Below are 23,689 nucleotides of genomic sequence, written 5' to 3'. Positions count from 1 at the left end.
TGGATATAAAGATTTATTACAAGCTTAAGCTCTCTACAAGAATCTGAACTACTAACAATCAAGGGAAATTAGTGGGAGATAAGAGTCAAAGGAATTCAAGGTGGGCTGGGTTTAGATCTCTTGTGAGCACGAAGGTACTCAAGACTTATGACACATTTGATCCCTCCTTCGGGCTCAGCCTGGTCATCTCCTACGGAAATTTTGAGCTCAATTGTGGTCATAAGTTGAGGACTACCTGTAGTCCTGCTGTGACTGCATCCTACAGGATGACTGTTTAGAGCAGAAGTAGGGAACTATGCTGTCTCAGGTATTCTGGGAGTTGAAGTCCACAGGTCATAAAGGAGACATAGTTCCCCGCTCCTAGTTTAGAGTATTCTTTACAAGTCTTTACAAGTCTTCCCCAGTCTGGTAGATATTCTTTTTGTCATACCTGGTTCCTAACTTCACCTGTTCGTCATACCTGTTTCCTAGCTTCACTTGTTTGTCATACCTGGTTCCTAACTTCACTGTTTGTCATACCTGGTTCCTAACTTTACCTGTTTGTTATACCTGGTGCCCAGCTTCACCTGTTTGTCATATCTGGTTCCTAACTTCACCTGTCTGTCATACCTGTTTCCTAGCTTCACCTGTTTGTCATACCTGGTTCCTAACTTCACTTTTTGTCATACCTGGTTCCTAACTTTACCTGTTTGTCATACCTGGTGCCCAGCTTCACCTGTTTGTCATATCTGGTTCCTAACTTCACCTGTTTGTCATACCTGTTTCCTAGCTTCACCTGTTTGTCATACCTGGTTCCTAACTTCATTGTTTGTCATACTTGGTGCCTAGCTTCACCTGTTTGTCATATCTGGTACCTAGCTTCACTGTTTGTCATACCTGATTCCTAACTTCACCTATTTGTCATACCTGGTTCCTACCTTCACCTATTTGATACTTGGTGCCTAGCTTCACCTGTTTCTCACACCTAGTTCCCAACCCCACCTGTCTGTCTCTTTTGCCATGACCAAGACATAAAAAGGGATAGATTTGGATTCAGATTTCTGCTAAGAGAATTTCTTTACATTTTGTAGAAAAATGTAAAAAAAAATGCCACTTAGAAGACTAGTTCAAAAGAAGAGTTCACTTTCCCAAAGAAATTGTCTCCGTTCCCAAAAATGGGCATTTTTTCATTTAAATTTAAAATTAGGAAACTTGTTACATTTTCCCAGACTAAGAGTCAATAATATGGCACCCACAGGAATTGTTAGATCCAAATCACGAAGAGTTGATGATTAAAGACCTAGTGGAAAATCAATATAAATTTTAAAAAATGTCCCAAACCTCATAACATCACCAAAACTTGCAAAAGTTCTAGATTCACACAAATGATCCCACGAGAAGTGGAGTTTTTTTATTCAATACACTCGGTGGCCTGTTGGTAATAAATTATGTGAATGGATCATAACTCTGTTCACCTGCTTGTCCATCAGCAAGAAACTTCTGCAAAAATTAAACAGAAAGTGGCCATATTTGGTTGGATGGAATAAATTGCAAAAAAAAAAAAAAAAGATTGTGTTCAAAAATGAACTGGATCCAGCTCAGAGATGTGGAGAAAAATATTCCATAAAAAAAAAAAAAAATCCCCAGTTTCTCCTTATGGGAAAGTTGCTTGAGTAGTGGCTCAGAATGTGATCAATGCTTCCAACTGAGGAGAAATTTCCTGTCAGTGAGGACAATTAATCAGTGGAGTGGCTTGCCTTCAGAAGTTGTGGGTGCTCCACAACTACAGATTTTTAAAACTAGACTGGAGAGCCATTTGACTGGGATGGTATAAACAGGGGTCTTCATACTCGGCTGTTTTATGATTCATGGACTTCAACTCCCAGAATTCCTCAGTCAGGCACGCTGGCTGAGGAATGCTGGGAGTTGAAGTCCATGAGTCATAAAAGGGCCGAGTTTGAAGACCCCTGGTATAAGATATCCTGCCTTGAGCAAAGGGTTTGACTAGAAGACCTCCATGGTCCCTTCCAACTCTATTATTCTGTTATTCCTCCACTCTAAGCCCTCGCTCTTGCCATGTGATCCACAGTTAGGGGTAGGGAGCCCACTCAGTGATCCCCACAGTATTCTTACAAATGCAGTTCCACTACTAGTAAAGGACTTAGAACAGGGCTCTTCAAACTCGGCCCTTTTATGACTCATGGACTTCAACTCCCAGAATTCCTCAGCCAGGCATGCTGGCTGAGGAATTCTGGGAGTTGAAGTCCATGAGTCAAAAAAGGGCCGAGTTTGAAGACCCCTGACTTAGAAGGAATGTTTGTTTTATTTTCTTTAATTTACAAAAAGCAGAGAAATAGTACAGGTAAGCCTTGACTTACTACAATTCATTTTGTGATTGTTCGAAGTTACAATGGCACTGAAAACATGACCATTATTTCACACAGCCATTGCAGCATCTCCACGATTACATAATCAAAATTCAGATGCTTGGCTACTGGCTCATAGTTATGACGGTCGCTGTATCCCAGGGTCATGTGATCCTCTTTTGTGACCTTCTGACAAGCAAAGTCAATGGGGAAACCAGACTCACTTAACAACCGTGTTACTAACTTAACAACTACGGCAATTCATTTAACAGCTGTGGCAGGAAAAGCCGCACAATGGGGACAAAGCTCACCTAATACAGGTAGGCCTCGACGTACAACAGTTTGCTTAGTGACCGTTCAAAGTGACAGTGGCACTGAAAAAAGTGACTTATGATCATTTTTTAGATTCATGACTATTGTAGCATCCCTTTGATCACGTGATTTACAACTGACTCATTTTTATGACAGTTGCAGTGTCCCAGGATCATGTGACCACCTTTTGCCACATTCTGACAAGCAAAGTCAATGGGGAAGCCAGATTCATGTCACAACTGGGTTACTAATTTAACAAATGTGGCAAGAAAAATGGATCAAAACTCACTCAGCAAATTTCTCGCTGAGCAACCTAAATTTTGTGGTCGTAAGTCAAAGGACTACCTGTAGTTGCATTTCTTTTCTTTTCTTTTTCTTTTTCAAAGATGTGTGTGTGTGTGTGTATTGATGGGATTGCAGGAAATCACAAAGATATATTTATCCTCCAAAAGGTTAATCAACCTTGATGTACACACATGCAACAACACCCTCACACCCCTTTCCCCGTCGGAATTTGTGCAGATATATCGTCCCTCAGTCTTTAACACAAATACATTCCTGGAAGATGAGATTCTCCTAAGACGACGACGTGGGCTGAGATATTTCCAGTCGAATGGTGTCCAAAATGGATAAGAATTTGAGGGATTTCTTGATTACCAGTTTGAGTAATCAAAATGGCAGTCTGGTGACCTTATTCCAAAAGAATGCCTCACGATGATAGCTCTATATTCCAATGGGCCTTGGCCAAAACAAAATGGTGCCTTGAGGTTTGGAAATGTACCACTGAATGTTCTCCAAAAATTGACCCCAACGGCTGCCAAAAAAAAAAAATGAAGAAAGAAAGAAAGAAAGGAAGAAAGAAAGGGAGAATGTGAATTTTGCTCTTATTTAGATAGAACGCAGAACATAGAATCGTAGAATTGGAAGGGACCTCCTCAGAGGTCATCTAGTCAAACCCCCTGCTCGAACAAGAGACCCTGTAAAATTTCAGACAAAGGGTTGTCAAATGGTCACCCCCTTAGCAATCTATTGGAAAACATTCACTGATGAAATGGTTCTGGGATGGCCCTAGACCAGGGGTAGGCAACCTTGGCTCTTTTATGACTTGTGGACTTCAACTCCCAGAATTCCTGAGCCAGCCATGCTGAGGGGAAAGGGAGAGGTTTCCAAGCTGAGCCAGGCTGGCGCAGGAATTCTGGGAGTTGAAGTCCACGAGTCATAAAAGAGCCAAGGTTGCCTATCCCTGCCCTAGATTGACTATAATCAAAAAAACCCGTCCCTTTTTACGACCTTGTAATCCCTTAATTATTTGGGGTCGAGTTTGGGGTAGAGATGAGCATTTACTGGCTGGATGCCCTTCCTGACGCCACACGGACTTCCTAGCACCTTCTGAGTGGGAGGTGAATGTGAATTTCTTCACCGCTACGCCATCACGCCGCTCAGCCTGACTATAATAGATACATTTAAATTTCATTTCTCTGCTGTCTGTTCAAAATCTGGCCCACCAAATTTAAAAGACTGACTATGGTAGATACATTTAAATTTGGTAGGCCACAACTAGAACGAAGGAGAAAATTCCTAACAACAGTGAGAACAATTAACCAGTAGAACAAGTTGCCTTTGGTGCCCCAATACTAGAGGCTTTTGAGAAAAGATTGGACCCCAATACTAGAGGCTTTTGAGAAAAGATTGGACAGCCATCTATCAGAAATAGTATAGGTCTCCTGCGAGAGCAGGGGGTTGGACTAGATGACCTCCAAGATCCCTTCTAACTCTATTCCTATTCCAAACTTTGAATAGACAGGAGCCAAATGAAAGCAATTCCATCAAATCTGAGAGTTCAAAACCCTATTTGTCCAGAGGTTCGTCCTTCAATGTGCTGGTTTTTTTTTTTTAAAAAAAGTTTGCTAAATGTATCTTTAAGTATTTCTGTTTAATGCAAACATAGTCAGAAGGGTGTGGAAAGGGCAGAGATGTGAACTAAAACAGGAGCTGTTTTGAGAAAGGGTTCAGACTATTTGCCAAATCCATGCGAAAGAATGCCTATGAGATCATTCCTCAAATAGATTTATCTCTTCTCCACACCTGTCTTTCTATCAACTGATTGGCTAGAATATGTTTGCTAGAAATTGTTTGGTATGTTTTTCAGGGGCTCTTAAAACAGCTGTTTCCATTGATAGCTAGCTCTTGAACACTCAGAAAAATTCACCCTGAGGTGGGTGTTTTTTTTCCCCGCTTTCATTAAATAGATATTCATGCTTCTGATTCTGTGATATTCAGCTCTACTTTTCAAGCTACTGAATATGAAAGAGGGACTAAAATAGATGATAAAACATAAATAGATAGATAGATAGATAGATAGATAGATAGATAGATAGATAGATGATAGATAGATAGATAGATAGATAGATAGATGATAGATGATAGATAGATAGACAGACAGACAGACAGACATAGATGATACATAGATGATTGATAGAGATAGATAGATAGATAGATAGATAGATAGATAGATAGATAGATAGATAGATAGATAGATAGATAGATAGATAGGCAGGCAGGCAGGCAGGCAGACAGACAGACAGATAGATGATACATAGATGATAGATAGATAGATAGATAGATAGATAGATAGATAGATAGATAGATAGATAGATAGATAGACAGACAGATAGGCAGACAGATAGATGATACATAGATGATACATAGATGATACATAGATAGATGTGTGTGTGTGTGTGAGAGAGAGAGAGAGGGATGCTGTAAAGGGAAATACAGTGGAATGGTTTGCCTCCAGTGCTCCAACACTGGCGGTTTTTAAGAATAGATTGGACAGCCATTTGACTGAAATGGGATAGGGCAGGGGTCTTCAAACTTGGCCCTTTTATGATATGCTGGCTGAGGAATTCTGGGAGTTGAAGTCCACAAGTCATAAAAGGGCCAAGTTGGACGACCCCTGGTATAGGGTTTCCTGCAGTTCCTTTTCTTCTCACACATCTGAAGGCACCTGAAGGCAGAATAAGAAGCAAGGGTTGGTAATTAATCAAGGAGAGAACCGACCTAGAACTAAGGAGAAATTTATAAGGAGCTCAGAGATGTGGAGAAAAATGTTCCATTAAAAAAAAAAAATCCCCAGTGTCTCCTTACAGGAAAGTTGGTTGGATAGCGGCTCAGAATGTGATCCAGTCTTCCAACTGAGGAGAAATTTCCTGTCAGTGAGAACAATTATTCAGTGAAATGACTTGCCACCGGAAATTGTGCGTGCTCCATCACTCCATCTTATTTTTAAGAATAAGAAAATGGACAGCCACCGTCCAACTGGTATGGGATCTCTTGCTTGAGCTGAGGGTTGGACTAGAAGACCTCCAACTCCGTTTATTCCGTTACTCTGTTAAATGTGAGAAAATGAAACCCAGGAAAAGGCCTCATAGTCCATCGAGTCGGCCCTTTGAGTTTGTTTGTTTTTGGTTTTCTTTTTAATTTATTGATCTATTCTTTTAAAATTATGTTTATACAGGTAGTCCTCGGCTTACAACAGTTCGTTTAGTGACTGTTCAAAGTTGCAACGGCATTGAAAAAAGTGATGTATGATCGCTTTTCACATTTACGACCGTTGCAGCATCTCCATGGTCACATGATCAAAATTGGGACGCTTGGCAGCTGACTCATATTTATGGTGGGTGCAGTGTCCTGGGGTCATGTGATCTTCTTTTGAGACGTTCTGACAAGCAAAATCAATAAGGAAGCCAGATTCACTTAACAACCATGTTACTAATTTAACAACTGCAGTGATTCCCTTCACAAATGTGGCAAAAGAAGTCATAAAATGGGGCAAAACTCACTTAAAAAATTTCTCACTTAGCAACATAAATTTTGCGCTCAATTGTAGTCGTAAGTTGAGGACTACCAGTATAGTATACTATAGTGTAGTGTAGTGTAGTTATAGTATAGTATAGTATAGTATAGTATAGTATAGTATAGTAAATAGTGTAGTGTAGTGTAGTGTAGTGTGGTATAGTGTAGTGTAGTGTAGTGTAGTGTAGTGTAGTGTAGTATATTAATGCTTTCCAAATTACATTCTAATATAGATTACTCTGAATAACAGCTGCATGCCAAGCTAAGAAAATAGCACATAGAAATTCTTCACATATGCTTAATGGATAAGCAATTGCAGACATTCATAATTTAGGACAGTCCATAAATGCCTCAGTTATCTAATACAGATTCCAGAGATGACATCACCTTTTGGGTGGCACCCTGTTTTAAGATTTATTTTTGAAGTGCCACAGTGGAATTTCTCAGCTGCTGTAGACACATCTAGCCAAAGTTGTGTGTGTTTTCAATCTGGTTATCAAAACACTACTTCCTAAGTAGTGTGTTTCTGGTTCGGGCTAAGCAGTCAGACTGTTGGAAAACAGATTAGAGAGCAAGTCCTTTGATTCAGAGGCCAAGTAGACAAAGATAGGTCTTTATTGGAAATCAAAAAAAGAAAAGAAAAAAAAAACCCCAGGAAACTTAACAGATCAATCAGCCTAATATCAATACCTGGGAAGATACTGGGAAAAGATCATCAAAAAAGAGATCTGCGAACATCTAGAAACAAGTAAGGTTATAACTAGAAGTCAGTATGGGTTTGTTAAAAACAGATCATGCCAAACCAATCTTATTTCATTCTTTGACAAAGTAATTAAATTAGTAGACCAGCAAAATGCTGTGGACATAGTATACTTAGACTTCAGTAAGGCATTCAACAAAGTAGACCACAGCCTACTTCTTGATAAGCTAGAAAAAAATGGGATAGACAGCATCACCGCCAGATGGATTTGTAACTGGCTGACAAACTGTACTCAACGAGTAACCTTTATTTTTTTTTGTATTATATTTTTTATTAATTTTTTTACAAGCATAAGTCACTCAATAATTGGTAAACAGTGTGTTGTCTGGGTTACATTTGTAAAAACACTCTTAACCATTGATTTCTATAGTCTGTATTCCATATATTACTTTTAGTTGATTTCCTCTTTCCCCAAAACATCCTTTTTTTTGCAAACATTGAGTTAATACAATTCTTATTGTTTTAATAAATGACAATTTAGTATATATTTTTTCCAATATTCCTAAAAAATAACCATCATATTAGTACATTTCTTTTCTTTTCAGTCATTTGGATTGCCTTATCATCGATCCTGTTACAATCCTTATTTTAGTTTATTTCTCCGGCCAAATTCTAAATATTCTTACTGGTAAAGGTTTTCTCAGCGATTAGTTACATTTACATTGATAGACTTAATTCTACTTTTTCCATATAAGCCATCTCACGTTTTTACGTTTCTTAAGTAATGGATAAAAGAGTAAAAAGAAAGGGGAAAAGAAGAAGAATGGAAAAGAAATAAAAAATAAAAAGAAGATAAGAAAGCAGGAGTAACGGAACATAAGAAATAACATAGTACTTAGAATATATATCCCTCCTAGATTAATAGTATTTATTTTCTCAAGTTTCTTATTCTTTTTAATCATAGTTAAGAATATATTTAATCTTTAGACATTCTACCAGTGTTTCTCAACCTTGACAATTTTAAGGCATGTGGACTTCAACTCCCAGAATTCCACAGCCAGCAATGCTGGCTGTGGAATTCTGGGTGTTGAAGTCCACATGCCTTAAAATTGTCAAGGTTGAGAAACACTGTAATAAATCTATTCAATAGGTAACCTTTAATGATACTACCTCTATAGGGTTTCCTGACTGAGCAGGGGGTTGGACTAGAAGACCTCCAAGGTCCCAACTCTGTTATTCTGCTTTTATTGTTTTAAAAAGTTCTTAGTGTTTAATTATAGTTCTTTTTTTGTCAGCCATCCAGAGTCATTGATTGAGATGGGCGGCTGTAGAAAATTGAGTGAATGAACAAAAACTATCAGACTGTTAACTACAGAGCATGTCTGGTTGTTAGCCACAGTGAATTTAAGAGAAGGTAGGTCTGGAGTTGGTGTGCCTTTTGGGGCTCAGTTGAAAAGGCTCCCAGTTAACAGGACAGCCTTTGTTCAACCAGACAAGGACCAGTGTGGATCTATTTCGGTTGTGAAGTTGAAGGGCAGCTTTAAATCACCAAGAAAGAAAACTGATTTAAATAATGTTTCCCTTTGGCAAGTCAAAAATGTCCTTAAATAAAATTTAAGTAGTGTAACTCTAATAGACTATTTCGCAACCAAAAAAAGATCCTTGGTAGAAACTAGACCCATAATTCAGAAAGTCTGGTTGTGTAGCATCCACAAAATCATTTCTTTTTTTAGAGATGAGACAGATGACTCTTTCTTCCTATGAAAGGATGCTAAACAAAATCCCTTTCTGGAACTTTCTGAGACTGCGAGTTCTAGTCCCGCCTTAGCCATGAAAGCCGGCTGGGTGACTTTGGGCCTATCACCGGGAGACAGTGAATTGTAGTGCTACCTCAAGCATGAAAGCCGGCTGGGTGACTTTGGGCCAATCACCAGGAGATGGTGAGTTCTAATCCTGCCTTAGGCATAAAAGCCGATTGGGTGACTTTGGGCCATTCACCCTTTCTTTTCCCAACTCACTTCACAGGGATGCTGTCCCTGTTGTGATTGGGTAATGGGTTCATGTGTTCTTATGCAAAGAAAAAATAACTTTACCCAATTTTGAATAATCTATCCAGCTGTGGGAAGCTCTGGCTTAAGATGGAGAAGGAGGCAGAACGTAGGGGTGGAGTTAAAAGAGGGATCAGCCTAGAAGCCTTACATAATCACAAGCGAATTAAGTCTAACCTCCCTTGAATTCCTTTGACTCTTATCTAACTCCTAGTACACTAATAATAATAATAATAATAATAATAATAATAATAATAATAATAATAATAATAATAATAATGATAAAGTTGGAAGGAACCTTGGAGGTCATCTAGTCCAACCCCCTGCTCAGGCAGGAAACCCTATACCATTTTGGACAAATGGCTGTCCAGTTTCTTCTTAAAAACTTCCAGTGTTGGAGCATTCACTACTTCTGGAGGCAGGTTGTTCCACTGGTCAATTGTTCTAATTGTCAGGAAGTTTCTCCTTAGTTATAGGTTGCTTCTCTCTTTGGTTAGTTTCCATTGTTGCTTCTTGTCCTGCCTTCGGGCGCTTTGGAGAATAACTTGACTCCCTCTTCTTTGGGGCAGCCCCTGAGATATTGGAACACAGCTATCATGTGCCCCCTCGTCCTTCTCTTCGTTAAACTAGACATACCCAATTCCAGCATGGCGAACCTTTTAGAGACTGAGTGCCCAAACTGCAACCCAAAACCCACTTATTTATCGCAAAGTGCCAGGGCCGCATCAGCATTGCAGTGCCCTCATGGGGCGGGGGCAGAGAGGCACCTCTGAGTGCCACCTTTGGCACGCAAAAACCGGGGGCGCAAAAATGTGCTGCGAGGCACAAAAACGTCCGTGCCATGGGGTGCAGATACAAGGCGCTGCACCATGCAAGAACAGGGCAGGGCTAGTGAGCAATACACAGGCATTAGCCCTGCCTCATTTGCAGCACATGCATGCTTGCGGCCCCATGCACACATGCATGCATGTAAAATGCTTCCCCCTCCCTTTTCTTCCAATCCACCAATCGACAATGCTTGGTGACCTCTGCTCTACCACCTCTACTCGAGCTTGCTAGTTGGCTGCTTCGCCTCCTTTGTGCTGGGTGGGGCTCCTGCTCCAGGCGGTGGTGGCAGCCTGATGGACCTGCTGCCAGCGGCAGTGGCACGGGTGCCAACAGAGAGGGCTCTGAGTGCCGCCTCTGGCACGTGTGCCATAGGTTCGCCACCACTGTCCTAGCAGGTGCTACCCATTTGTTGAGAAGATTCTTGCACATAGGCTTTTTAGCAATAAATCAGTTTAACTGGACTTTCACTATGGACCTGCTCTTTCACTCCTGACTACTGATAATTCATTTCATTTATATTTAACCCTCCCCACCCCCAAAGGCAGCACCTAGTCAAGCTTAGCTGATGTTGAAAGAAGCCAAGCAAGGTAAGACCAATATAGGACTTAGAAATAGGGCCACAAAGAACTCCCAAGATCTGTAAATTAGAGCAGACCATCAACAGTAGTAGCACTGATGATGTTACCCAGTCTGCAGTGCTGGGATTCAAATAGGCCAGGGGTAGGCAACCTTGGCTCTTTTATGACTGGTGCACTTCCACTCCCAGAATTCCTCAGCCAGCCATGCTGAGGGGAAAGGGAGAGGTTTCCAAGCTGAGCCATGCTGGCTCAGGAATTCTGGGAGTTGAAGTCCACGAGTCATAAAGTTGCCAAGGTTGAGAACCCCTGATATAGGGCAGGGGTGGGGAACTTTGGCTCTTTTATGACTCGTCGACTTCAACTCCCAGAATTCCTGAGCCAGCCATGCTGAGGGGAAAGGGAGAGTTTCCAAGCTGAGCCATGCTGGCTCAGGAATTCTGGGAGTTGAAGTCCACGAGTCATAAAAGAGCCAAGGTTGCCTACCCCTGAAATAGGGGAACAACTGGTTCTCTGCATGGATGCCGCTTCTGGGCCTAGGCAACAAAAAAAATAGCTACCGGTTCTGCCAAAGTGGTGCGAACCGGCTGAACCCCACCACTGAATTGGAGGTTTAGAACTAACAGTCAAAATAAAACACCATATTACAGCTTAATGTTTATGGAGATTCTCAGTCATCCAGGTCCATGGTTGTCCCAAAGGTGCTTTTTCAAGAGGCAACTGGACTTTCTTTGTTTTTCTTTGAAGATGTTTAGCTTCTCATCCAAGAAGCTTCTTCCAGCTCTAAGCAACGGAGTGAGTAGCTGTTCCTTGCCCCAGCTCCCACCCACCTAGCAGTTTGAAAGCATGCGAATGCAAGTAGATAAATAGGTATCAAATAGATAGTAGCATTTAATGTGCCTTTAATGCCGAAGTGGTGCGAACCGGCTGAATCCAACCATTGCCAGTTTGGCTAATGAAACATCTGCAAGAAAACAATCAAGCTCAGAGAGCACCAAGCACCCCACACAGACCATCTCCTCCTCCTCCTCCTCCTCCTCCTCCTTCCTCCTCCTCCTCCTCCTATCCACAAACCCCTCTCCCTTCTAGCACTGATGATGTTACCTAGTTTGGCTAATGAAACATCTGCAAGAAAACTGTTATGCTCAGAGAGCACCAAGGACTCCACAGTCCTCCTCCTCAACCCCTCTCCCTTCTAGCACTGATGATGTTAGCTCGCTTGGCTAATGAAACATCTGCAAGAATACTACTAAGTTCAGAGAGCACCAAGGACCCCAGAGTCATCGTCCTCCTCCTCGCAAACCCCTCTCCCTTCTCGCACTGATGACGTTACCTAGTCTGGATAACGAAACGTCTGCAAGAAAACAACCTAACTCAAGAGAGTACCGAGAACCCCTCAGACCATCAGCAGAACATCCAAGGAGATAGTGGCAATCCACGACTGTATCACTGCCAACAAAACCTAATAAATGTGTCCAGTGACCTCAGGATCCCCCCCCTCTCCCATGTCAGTCTGAGCACACTCATGAGGTGGAGGGGAGCAGAATAGCTCTCTGCCTCCCCCCTTTTTATGGAGACTATTTTACTGTACACTCTCCTTCTGTGGGTGATGCTACAGCCGTTTCGAAGGACCCACCTTCAAGGTCTACCACAGCTGACTGTTGGATGCTTTCATTCCCGGGGCAAAGCTATTTTTAGAACGGGTTTTTAAACGGTTTCTTTTTAAAAAATAAAATAAAAAAATAAACGTGGAGAAAACTGAGAGCGTGGCTCATTTGCCCCGTAAATCTGCCGTAGCTTAATATGAAGAAGAGGAAAAAAGGAAGAAAAAAGCTTCCTTCTGCTCTTTCCCTGCTTGTGTACGCAGGGAAAAAAGAGGAATCTCTACTTTTTCCTAACCACGAAAGCCACTTATTTAAAGAGGGACATGGCAGCCAAACCCGCCGGCCCGGTGTGGGATAGGCTGCTGTACTTTTGGGTTCTGCCCTGCCTGTTCAGGGTCCCTCATTCGTCCCATAAGTAGGCTTGATTCTATCTTTCCACTGGAACGTGGCACCCCAGCAAACCTCTGCCGGTCGGTCGCAGCAATTTTTAGAAACAGGAGCTAGGCTCTAAATTTCCCACTTGTATGCTATACCAGCCTTGCCTGTTTATTTTTATTTTTATTTTATTTTTGAGCCTGAAAATTGCTGAGGTCGAATTGTGACGCTAGTTTGTGATGCGGGGCAGATCCAGGGAAATCTCAGTGTTTGATGTGAGGATGTCAAAGAAAGGAACTGAGGGACTATTGAGCTGAGAATATAGAACAGGGGTGTCAAACTCAATTTCACTGAGGGCCGCATCAACACTGTGGTTGCCCTCGGGGGGGGGGGGCGCTGGTGGGTGTGGCCAGGGTGGGTGCAGCCTACTGGTGAGCAGGGATGGAGTGGGTGTGGCCTACTGGGTGGGCGTGGAGAGCTCTACATCATTCCCGTCGAGGGGGCCTGTGGGGGCCTGGGCAGGAGTGGGACGGATCTGAGGGTCTCTGGCAGAAGGGAGTGGGACCAGGGCAGAGCCCATCAAGCCGGATATGTGAAGTAGGCGAGGGCCATTTGCTGGCCACTTCCAGGCGATGGTGCATTTCTTCATTCCTCACAAAGGGTGACCCCTCCCCAGCATGCACCCAGGGGGCGGGGCTGACGCGGCAGGGGCTGGTTCCTCACTGTTTCCAGACGGCCTTGTGGAGCTAAGACTGAATGCGTTTCAGCATAGATGGCCACCACAAAATTGTACATTGGCTCCCGGCTGGCCTGGGCCAGGGCCAAAGCAACCGGGGCCGCTCCCTCACTGTTTCCAGGATGTCTTCGCGGGCCACATGAAACCACTTTGCGGGCCGCATCCGACCCCCAGGCCTTGTGTTTGACATGTCTGATATAGAATAACAGAATTGGAAGGGACCTCGGAGGTTTTCTAGTCCAACCCCCCCACTTGAGCAGGAGACACTATACCATTTTAGACAAGTGATTGTCCAGTCTCTTTTTGAAAGCCTCCGGTGATGGAGCACCCACAACTTCTGGAGGCAGGTTGTTCCACTGGTTAATTGTTATAACTGTCAGGAAGTTTCTCCTTAGTTCTAGGTTGCTTCTCTCCTTGGTTAGTTTCCATCCATTGTTTCTTGTCCTGCCTTTTGGTGCTTTGGAAAATAGCTGGACCCCCTTCGTCCTTGTAGGAGCCTCTCAAATATTGGTACAGTGGTATCATGAGCCGAGGTGGCGCAGCAGTTAGAGTGCAGTACTGCAGGCCACTTTAGCTGACTGTGTTCAGCAGGTCAGCGGTTCAAATCTCACCGGCTCAAGTTTGACTCAGCCTTCCATCCTTCCAGGGTAGGTAAAATGAGGACCCAGATTGTTGGGGGCAATGTAAATATATATATATACATTGCTTACTGGTGTACACCGCTTAGAGAGTGCTTGCACTTAAAGCGGTATATAAGTCTCATAAATAAATAAATAAATGTCACCCCTAATCCTATATATCATTGGTATAGACCAGTGGTGGCGAACCTATGGCACAGGTGCCAGAGGCAGCACTCGGAGCCCTCTCTGTGGCACACGTGCCATTGCCCGAATCTTGCCTCCCCCTGCAACCCTTCACCAGCAGCCCCCCTGGAGGAGAGTCGCCCCCGAGCATGGCTCACATGGAGCAGTGCAGCCAAGGACATGGCAGCCAGACAGAGTAGACAAGACTCTACCCTCACGCCCCATTGCGCACAGTTGATGCTGCGGGGCGTGGGCAGAGGACGTGGCCACCATGGCGCTGCTCGGCGATCTGTGGCGGGCCCTGGAGGTGGTGAGTGGCCCTGCGGGCAGGCGGGGTGGGGGTGGAGTGGGGTCAGGGCAGGGGGTGGAGCAAGGGCGGGGCCAGTTTTTGGGCACTCAGTCTCTAAAAAGTTTGCCATCATTGGTATAGACCAGAGGTCTTCAAGCCTGGCTGAGGAATTCTGGGAGTTGAAGTCCACAAGTCATAAAAGGGCCGAGTTTGAAGACCCCTGGTATAGACTCTATATCATTCTGGACAAATGGCTGTCCAATCTCTTCTTAAAAACCTCAATGATGGAGCACCCACAACTTCCAGTGGCAAGCCGTTCCACTGATTAAGTGTTCTCACTGTCAGGAAATTTCTCCTTAATTCTAGGTTGAATTTCCGTCTGTTACTTCTTGTCCTGCCCTCAGATGCTTTGGGTAACAGGTTGACCTCCCTCTTATCTCTCCAATAGTTGTAGACTGCTACCGGTATCATGTCACCCCCTAATCCTTTTCTTTGTTAGACCAAACCCAGTTTCTGCATCTGTTCATCAAGTGTTTTATCCTCCAGTTCCCTGATCATCTTTGTTGCTCTTCTCTGCACACTTTCTAGAGTCTCAACGTCTTTTTTTGCATTGCGGTGACCAAAATTGGATGCCGTGTTCCAAGTGTGGCCTTATCAAAGGAGTATAAAGCAATACTAACACAGACAGACAGATAGAGCGAAGGAACCACTCACAGTTAATACACCCTGCAACAGCAGGTTCTCCCTGTGAAATTTTCAAAAGCCGGTCCAACTTTGATAGTTTTCAGACTGCCTCTGAGCTAGAAAGATTCAACTTAGCCAAAGGCAATTCAGCTGGAAAACATGCAAGGGGGCTGCAGCAATGATTGGGTTCCTGTTGATGCAGTCATTAAGCTTTTGATCAAGCATACTGGTGCACGCTTTGGATTCTGCACGCTTTCTGATCTGGATAATGTGCTAGGCAGGGAAGTAGCTGCAGACGACCATAGCTGAGTCTCCAACAGTTGGTGCGTTTCGTTGCTATGTTTTCTAAGTTCAGCTGATGGTAGATGGCAAGGCTTTGATGTATAAAATCAATGGAAGCCTGTAATTATACTGCTCAGAGCAAAGACAATTCACCCAGCACCAGATACTAAAATACAGGCCTGACTTGTTAATTGCATAGCAAGCTTCACTTTTAATGTCCAAAAGCAATATTCAGTTGCTTTTCGGGCGCGCTAGCAGACATATGTTGAGGAAGAGGGTGAGAAAGGGTTAATTTTCACATTGCTTTTGCATAAGTGGGTTCTCTTTCCAGGCTAATCAGCTCTAAAACTGGGGAGAGGGGTGTCAGCTGCGATGACCTCATGGGGTCTGCATGCAGATGTGCCAAAGCATGAACAGAAAAATTGCTATGCTTTGTAAAGCCTGTTTTATGGCTTCGCGTGTAGCACCAATCATGCAAAGGCTGGTTTTTCCAATTAACCTTAACCCCTACAATAGTTGCACAAAGCCACAAGTTAGTGCAGGGGTCTCCAAACTCGACAACCTTAAGACTTGTGGACTGATCTGCTGGCTGAGGAATTCTGGGAGTTGAAGTCCACAAGTCTTAAAGTTGCCAAGTTTGAACCCCTGATCTAGAACGACAACAGAGCTGCCTCTTAATGCTGGCTGGAGAATTCTGGGAGTTGAAATCCACAAGTCTTGAAGTTGCCGAGTTTTGAGATCCCTGATCTAGAGCGACAACAGACTTGTCTCTTTAATGCTGGCTGGGGAATTCTGGGAATTGAAATCCACAAGTCTTAAAGTTGCCGAGTTTTGAGATCCCTGATCTAGAACGACAACAGACTTGTCTCTTTAATGCTGGCTGAGGAATTCTGGGAATTGAAATCCACAAGTCTTAAAGTTGCCGAGTTTGTAGACCTCTGATCTAGAACGACAACAGAGCTGTCTCTTAATGCTGGCCGGGGAATTCTGGGAATTGAAATCCACAAGTCTTAAAGTTGCCGAGTTTGTAGACCTCTGATCTAAAATGACAACAGAGTTGTCTCTTTAATGCTGGCTGGGGAATTCTGGGAATTGAAATCCACAAGTCTTAAAGTTGCCAAGTTTTGAGATCCCTGATCTAGAACGACAACAGACTTGTCTTTTTAATGCTGGGGAATTCTGGGAATTGAAATCCACAAGTCTTAAAGTTGCCAAGTTTGAACCCCTAATCTAGAACGACAATAGAGCTGCCTCTTAATGCTGGCTGGGGAATTCTGGGAATTGAAATCCACAAGTCTTAAAGTTGCCGAGTTTGTAGACCTCTGATCTAGAACAACAACAGAGTTGTCTCTTAATGCTAGCTGGGGAATTCTGGGAATTGAAATCCACAAGTCTTAAAGTTGTCAAATTTGAAGAGCCCTGATTTAGAGCAACATATGGACCAAGGCAATTAGTTTTTTTTAAAGATGCTAAGGTCCCTTTTTCAGATGCAGTGGTCAGAATTTCAGCTGGGTTCTGTAAAGCCTGCCATGACATTTTAAAAAATACAGGTAGTCCTCACAATAATGACTGGCCGCTTGGTGACTATTTAAAGTTACGACGGGTCTCCCCAGAGCTACTTACGACCTGATTTTGAAGTAAGCCACACACCCCATAACCGCATGATCACATTTTGGATGCTGGGCAACCAACTTGCATCTACAGCCGTTTGTAGCATCCACCAGTCATGTGATCATGATATTTGGCATTCTTCAAACATTATTCAAAGTCTCTATTCTTTCATTCATTTGCTTTGATTTAAATAAACAGAAGCTCACTCTGCCTGTTTCTTGAAACGGGCACGTTAGCTACAGTTTATTTCCATAATTTTCTTTTGGCTAGATCAGTGGTTCTCAACCTGTGGGTCGGGACCCCATTTGGGGTCGAACGACCATTTCACGGGGGTCGCCAAACAACGCAGTCCGCCATTTTTCCCCCCTTATCCTTAGCTGTGCTACTCCCTTTTATTCTATTGGCTTTTGAAAGCCAATAGAATAGACTATCTTGAATAGAGTCTAATTCTATTGGCTTTCAAAAGCCAATAGGAATTGTCCAGGCTGTCTCTGCCCTGCTGAGCCCGCCAAAAGTCCCCTTCTGCAAACAATGCTGCACCAGTTGAGTAGTCCTCGACTTACGACCGGTTGAGTAGTCCTCGACTTATGACCGGTTAGGGGTCGCGGCATTAAAAAGGTTGAGAATCACTGGGCTAGATTTAGTGAGAATGAGGGTTATAATAATTGCTCTTTTGCCAGTATATGTAATTGCTTCCTAGTCTTGCGTTAACAGCCATGGAAACACTTCTCTTATTGATGCTTCCTGCATGAATATCTTGGTCGATAGCTAGTTTGATGTAGCGGTTAAGGTGCTGGAGGCTGTGAGTTCTAGTCCTACTTTAGGCATCAAAGCCGGTTGGGTGACTTAGTCTAAGGCCAATCACTAGGAGACCGTGAGTTCTAGTCCCGCCTTAGGCATGAAATCCAGCTGGATGACATTGGGCCACTCACTAGGAGACTGTGAATTCTAGTCCCACCTTAGCCATGAAAGCCAGCTGGATGACTTTGGGCCAATCTCTAGGAGACGGTGAGTTCTAGTCCTGCCTTAGGCATGAAAACCGGTTGGATAACTTAGGCCAATCACTAGGAGACAGTGAGTTCTAGTCCCGCCTTAGGAATTGAAAGCCAGCTAGGTGGCTTTGGGCCAATCAGCAGGAGACTCTGAGTTCTAGTCCTCCTTACGAACCCAAGCCAACTGTATGACTTTGGACCAGCCACTCTCTCAGTCTAACCTACCTCGCAGGGTTATTGTGGGGAAAATTGGAGGAGACAGGAGCATGATGTATGTGTGTTGCCTTCAGTTACTTACAAAGTAATAAAGGCAGGATAAAAAAAAGTCTAATAAATAAATAATGTCTAGAGGTGGTGAGAAACACCAGTGGGCCTAGATTATGAAGACCCACCATTGAGGAAGTGTTAAAGCTCTGTTGAAGTCCTCTTGAGTCCTCACAGTCTCCAGATAAGCAGCAAAAGTAATATCAGTAAAGAATCAGATTCCGTCATCCTGGATAAAGGTCAGAGTTGTTCTGGACTAATCTCTCAATTTATGTTGTTAATCATTCTCTTGATGTTGAGTCTCATGCTCTAAAGCAGGGCTTTTCAACCAGTGGTACGAGTACCACCTGTGGTACATTGGCACCTGGTAGGTGGTACGCGACCATCCTAGAAAAGTGGTAGCGGGGGAGGGGAATGAGCTGAACCGGTGGCAGCACCGCAGAAGCCTGAGCGAGAGACGGCAGGAGCTGCAGGGCTGTCAGGGCTCAGCGGAAGCGCCAGGATCAGCGCCAGGCTCCAGCTGGAAAGCAGCACTGATCCTGGTGCTTCTGCTGAGCCCAGAAGCGCCGATCAGCTGGAATGTTGCAGCCTCTCCAGGGTCTTGTGATTTACATTCAGATGCTTGGCAACTGATTCATATTTATGACGGACACAGTGTCCCAGGGTCATGTGAAGTGACCAAAACCTGCTGCAACCAACCAGCAGACGGGGGGGGGGAGAGAATAAAAACCAAACACCACCCCACCCCACCCCCGCTGCCAATGCTCAACAGAAATGCTCACAACAATGAAAATCTCGGACAGGAGGAAGAACGCCACCAGGTGGGCAGGCAGGTGTCTTGCTCGGCTGTGGCTTGGGGGGCACTTTTTTCAGTGCCATTGTAACTTGGAACAATCACTAAGCGAACTGTTATAAGTCAAGGACTACCTGTACTTCATCACTTTTTTCTTTCTGTTTTTTTTTTGGTCATCAAGTTTTTGACACCTTGCTAGGTGACTGGTGGTATTCGGATGTCGCCATATCCTAAAAGTGGTACAATGGGTGAAAAGGTTGAAAAGCCCTGCTCTAAGATTCCAGATGTACGAATGTGCAGATGCAATCCCAGATGTGCGTATGGTGTTTCCTTTCTGAGCTGACAGAATCTCGATTACATATGTGGGATATTCTCTGTGGAGAACAGTGGTCCAGCTGTGGATAATGTTAATTAACTTCTAATCCTTGGATTTATTTCCTTCCTTCACTCAGAATCTGATCTACTCAGCTTGGAGTCCACTTATGCAAGAATAGAGCAGGATCTGAATGAAACACTGAGGCGACACAGACACAGCGGAGAAAATGACTACAATATTGAGGTTCTCCTTGGGGTAGATGACTCGGTGGTCCGATTCCATGGCAAAGAACATGTGCAGAACTATCTTCTCACCCTTATGAATATTGTGAGTGCAACATTTTCTTGTTTTAGTTTGGGAGAAATAAAGACGTTGAGACTCTAGAAAGAGGGCAGAGAAGAGCAACAAAGATGATTAGGGGACTGGAGGCTAAAGCATATAAGGAACGGTTGCTGGAATTGGGTATGTCTAGTTCAGTGTTTCTCAACCTTGACAATTTTAAGGCATGTGGACTTCAACTCCCAGAATTCCACAGCCAGCAGTGCTGGCTATGGAATTCTGGGAATTGAAGTCCACATGCCTTAAAATTGTCAAGGTTGAGAAACACTGGTCTAGTTTAATGAAGAGAAGGACGAGGGGGGACAGGATAGCAGTCTTCCAATATCTCAAGGGCTGCCCCAAAGAAGAGGGAGTCAAGCTATTCTCCAAAGCGCCTGAAGGCAGGACAATATGCAACGGGTGGAAACTGATCAAGGAGAGAAGCAACCTTGAACTAAGGAGAAACTTCCTGACAGTGAGAACAATTAACCAGTGGAACAACCTGTCTCCAGAAGCAGTGAATGCTCCAAGACTGGAAGTTTTTAAGAAGAAACTGGACAGCCATTTGTCTGAAATGGTATAGGGTTTCCTGCATGAGCAGGGGGTTGGACTAGATGACCTCTAAGGTCCCTTCCAACTTTACTATTACTACTAGTACTACTACTACTACTACTACTACTACTACTACTACTACTATTATTATTATTATTATTATTATTATTATTATTATTATTATTATTAAGATCTCGGTCCCTTAAGCCTCAAATTGATTGTGGATAATCTTGAGAAAGCTACAAAGGGTTTTGAATCCCCTCACTTTTGGATCAGAGACTGTAAGGAAATGCTAAGGCTACAGGTAAGATTAGAAAGTGGAATATCTAGAACAGGGGTCTTCAAACTTGGCCCTTTTATGACTTGTGGACTTCAACTCCCAGAATTCCTCAGCCAGCATGCCTGACTGAGGAATTCTGGGAGTTGAAGTCCACAAGTCATAAAAGGGCCGAGTTTGAAGACCCCTGGTATAGGTAGTCCTGCACTTATGACCATTCATTTAGTAACAGAATAACCTCCTGCTCAAGCAGGAAACTCTGTACCATTTCAGAGAAATGGCTGTCCAATCTCTTCTTAAAAACCCTCCAGTGTTGGAGCACCCACAACTTCGGATGCAGGTTGTTCCGCTGATTAATTGTTCTCACCGTCAGGAAATTTCTTCTTAGTTCTAGGTTGCTTCTCTCCTTGGTTAGTTTCCATTCATTGCTTCTTGTCCTGACCTTTCTGATTGCAGTTTCGATGCTTTTAGAATATTGGCAATTGAAAAGCTTTGGTCTCTTCATTCCATAATTAATGTTTTCTTCTTCAAAGTGATTCCGGGGTTAGGAGATTGCTCTCTGAGCTGTTAGCACCAAATAAATGCAGAAATGGGTGTTTCTTTCAAGAATCATTCAATTTTCCAGTGTCAGAGCCATGCTGCATTTTAAGCAACAGAGGAGCGTTTCAGCAACAAGAGTTGCCCTTGAAGACCCCAAATTAAAAAGTTTGTGGTTGCTGTGAAAACATAATTTTAGGGAATGGAGAGATGCTTTCCAAACAAAGCAAAGCAAAAACAAGGGAGTTTCAGAGAAAGAAGTTTGAATATTTAATGGTTTGTATTTTTGCTTTTATCATATTGTAAGTGGCCCAGGGTTGGAATGGGTGGCATTTGAAAGAAAAAGAAAGAAAGAAAGAAAGAAAGAAAGAAAGAAAGAAAGAAAGAAAGAAAGAAAGAAAGAAAGAAAGAAAGAAAGAAAGAAAGAAAGAGGAGGGAGGGAGAAAGGAAGAATTGAGGGAGGGAGGAAGGAATGAAAGGAGGGAGGAAGGAAGGAGGAAGGGAGGTAGAAAGAGAAAGAAAGAAAAAGAAAGAAAGAAAGAAAGAAAGAAAGAAAGAAAGAAAGAAAGAAAGAAAGAAAGAAAGAAGAGGGAGGGAGAAAAGAAGAATTGAGGTAGGGAGGAAGGAATGAAAGGAGGGAAGGAGGAAGTGAGGAAGGAATGAAAGGAGGGAGGGAGGAAGTGAGGAAAGAATGAAAGGAGGGAGGGAGGAAGTGAGGAAGGAAGGAAGGAGGAAGGGAGGCAGAAAGAGAAAGAAAGAAAGAAAGAGAAAGAAAGAAAGAAAGATGAGGGAGGGAGGGAGGGAGGGAGAATTGAGGGAGGGAGGAAGGAATAAAAGGAGGAGGGAGGGAGGAAGAAAGGAGAAAGGGAGGCAGAAAGAGAAAGAAGAAAGGAAGAAAGGAAGGAAGGAGGGAGGGAGGGAGGGAGGGAGGGAGGGAGGGAGAAAGGAAGGAAGGAGGGAGGGAGGGAGGGAGGGAAAGGAAGAATTAAGGGAGGGAGGAAGGGAGGAAGGAATGAAAGGAGGGGGAAAGGAAAGGAAAGGAATAGTGTTTAAAAGATAAAGAAAGAGAATCCCATACATTTAGGCTTTGCTCAGGATCCCTGCTTGTTTCAGCCCCATTTACTGTTAGCCTCCAATGTTAGTTCTGCCTGAAAGAAAGTTGGTATCTCCAGTTACTAAAGTGCATTAGAAGTTTTCTGAAAATAACTGGAGCAACTGGTTGTAATCTAGAAAGAGAAAAGTAAAGCTTGGCCAATTAGTGAGGTCCTGGGGCATACATAAGCCCCGGATCATTTACCCTTTATAAAAAAAATAAAAAAAAATACACCTAAGCAAGGACTTCTGGCTTGTACCTTCTACCTGACACAGATTGCAAATTATCTGAGGGGCTGTCCTTTTTCTAAGAATTTCTACCCGTCCAATTCTACCTAACAGATTGGGCATATTGGAGATCAGCCAAAAAGTGTCAGCTATGGGGACTTGTAGCTATGGGGCCTTTTCTGCACTGGCCCTATGGAACATCCTTCCCTCAGCGGTCAGGATGGCCCCAACCCCATTGGTCTTTTAGAAGGGTTTAAAAATTTGGCTATGATCTGGAGCCTGGGGCACTTGAATGCATTAAAGGTCCCATTTCTTGACTTTACTGTGAACTGATTAGCTGCCTCGGCTGCTATGTATATTTATTCTGGATGTTTTTATAGTTTTGTAATTGTAAGCCGCCTCAGGAGATGGGCTGTTAGATAAAATGAATGAATGAATGAATCAATCAATCAATAAATCAATCAATCAGTCAATCAATCAATCAATGTGGAGTCTCCAATCCACGTTTTTCTTGATTCTCTCATTACTAAGGATTTTGGTCATTGTTGTTGTTCTTCCTTTTCTCTTTCTTCTCATTAGGTGAATGAAATTTATCACGATGAATCCCTGGGCATCCACATAAACGTTGTGCTGGTTCGTATGATGATGTTAGGTTACGCCAAGGTAAATAAACCAGGTGAAGGGTTCATCTGTCTCCTGCACGCGAACATGTCTTATGGGTCTTAACGGAACAGGATCTTAGGATCCAATCCAAAGACATAATGGGTTGGGTTTGGACTTAGCACGCCAGATAATCCCAATCATTGTGGTTAATTCAGTAAGCCATGATTAAAACAATTCATGCCTACTTGGATGTTACTCAGTTCATATATCACGGATAGAAAAGAATATCTGTAGCTCAGGGTTCAACTGTGGGGTCTCTGAGCTTGGTATTTTCTTGCAGACATTTCGCTCACCAACTAGCTAACACCATCAGTGCTAGCTTGTTTATATCCAAGTGATTTGCGTTGTCAGTGTTTATTTATTTATTTATTTATGAGACTTATATACCGCTTTAAGTGCAAGCACTCTCTAAGCCAGTGCTTCTCAACGTTTGTGTGACGGCGACCCTCGTCACACAAACGTTCTGCGCATGCGCGCCGCCGTGCACATGGGGGCGGGGCCCCATGCGCGGCGCGCATGCGCGGTGTCGCCCCACTCGCGACGCGCATGCGCGACGCCCCCCACGTGCGGCGCGCGTGAACGGCACGCCCATGCGCAGTGTGCATGCGCG

General features: G+C 43.5%; 1 protein-coding gene across 1 annotated transcript in view; it reads left to right on the top strand.

The window, feature by feature from the left end:
• ADAMTS3 (ADAM metallopeptidase with thrombospondin type 1 motif 3) overlaps positions 1 to 23,689 on the top strand; it is a 152,770-nt gene that overhangs the window by 74,398 nt on the left and 54,683 nt on the right. Inside the window, exons 5-6 of the mRNA XM_039355135.1 lie at positions 19,549 to 19,739; positions 22,996 to 23,079. Coding sequence (XP_039211069.1) covers positions 19,549 to 19,739; positions 22,996 to 23,079 — 275 coding nt within the window. The remainder of the gene's footprint in view (positions 1 to 19,548; positions 19,740 to 22,995; positions 23,080 to 23,689) is intronic.

This window comes from Crotalus tigris, unplaced genomic scaffold, assembly GCF_016545835.1.
Source record: "Crotalus tigris isolate CLP2741 ecotype Arizona unplaced genomic scaffold, ASM1654583v1 scf7180000018609.294051, whole genome shotgun sequence".
Lineage (NCBI taxonomy): Eukaryota > Metazoa > Chordata > Lepidosauria > Squamata > Viperidae > Crotalus > Crotalus tigris.
Note: the sequence above shows the minus strand (reverse complement) of the source record. Positions and strands in the feature narration are given on the sequence as shown.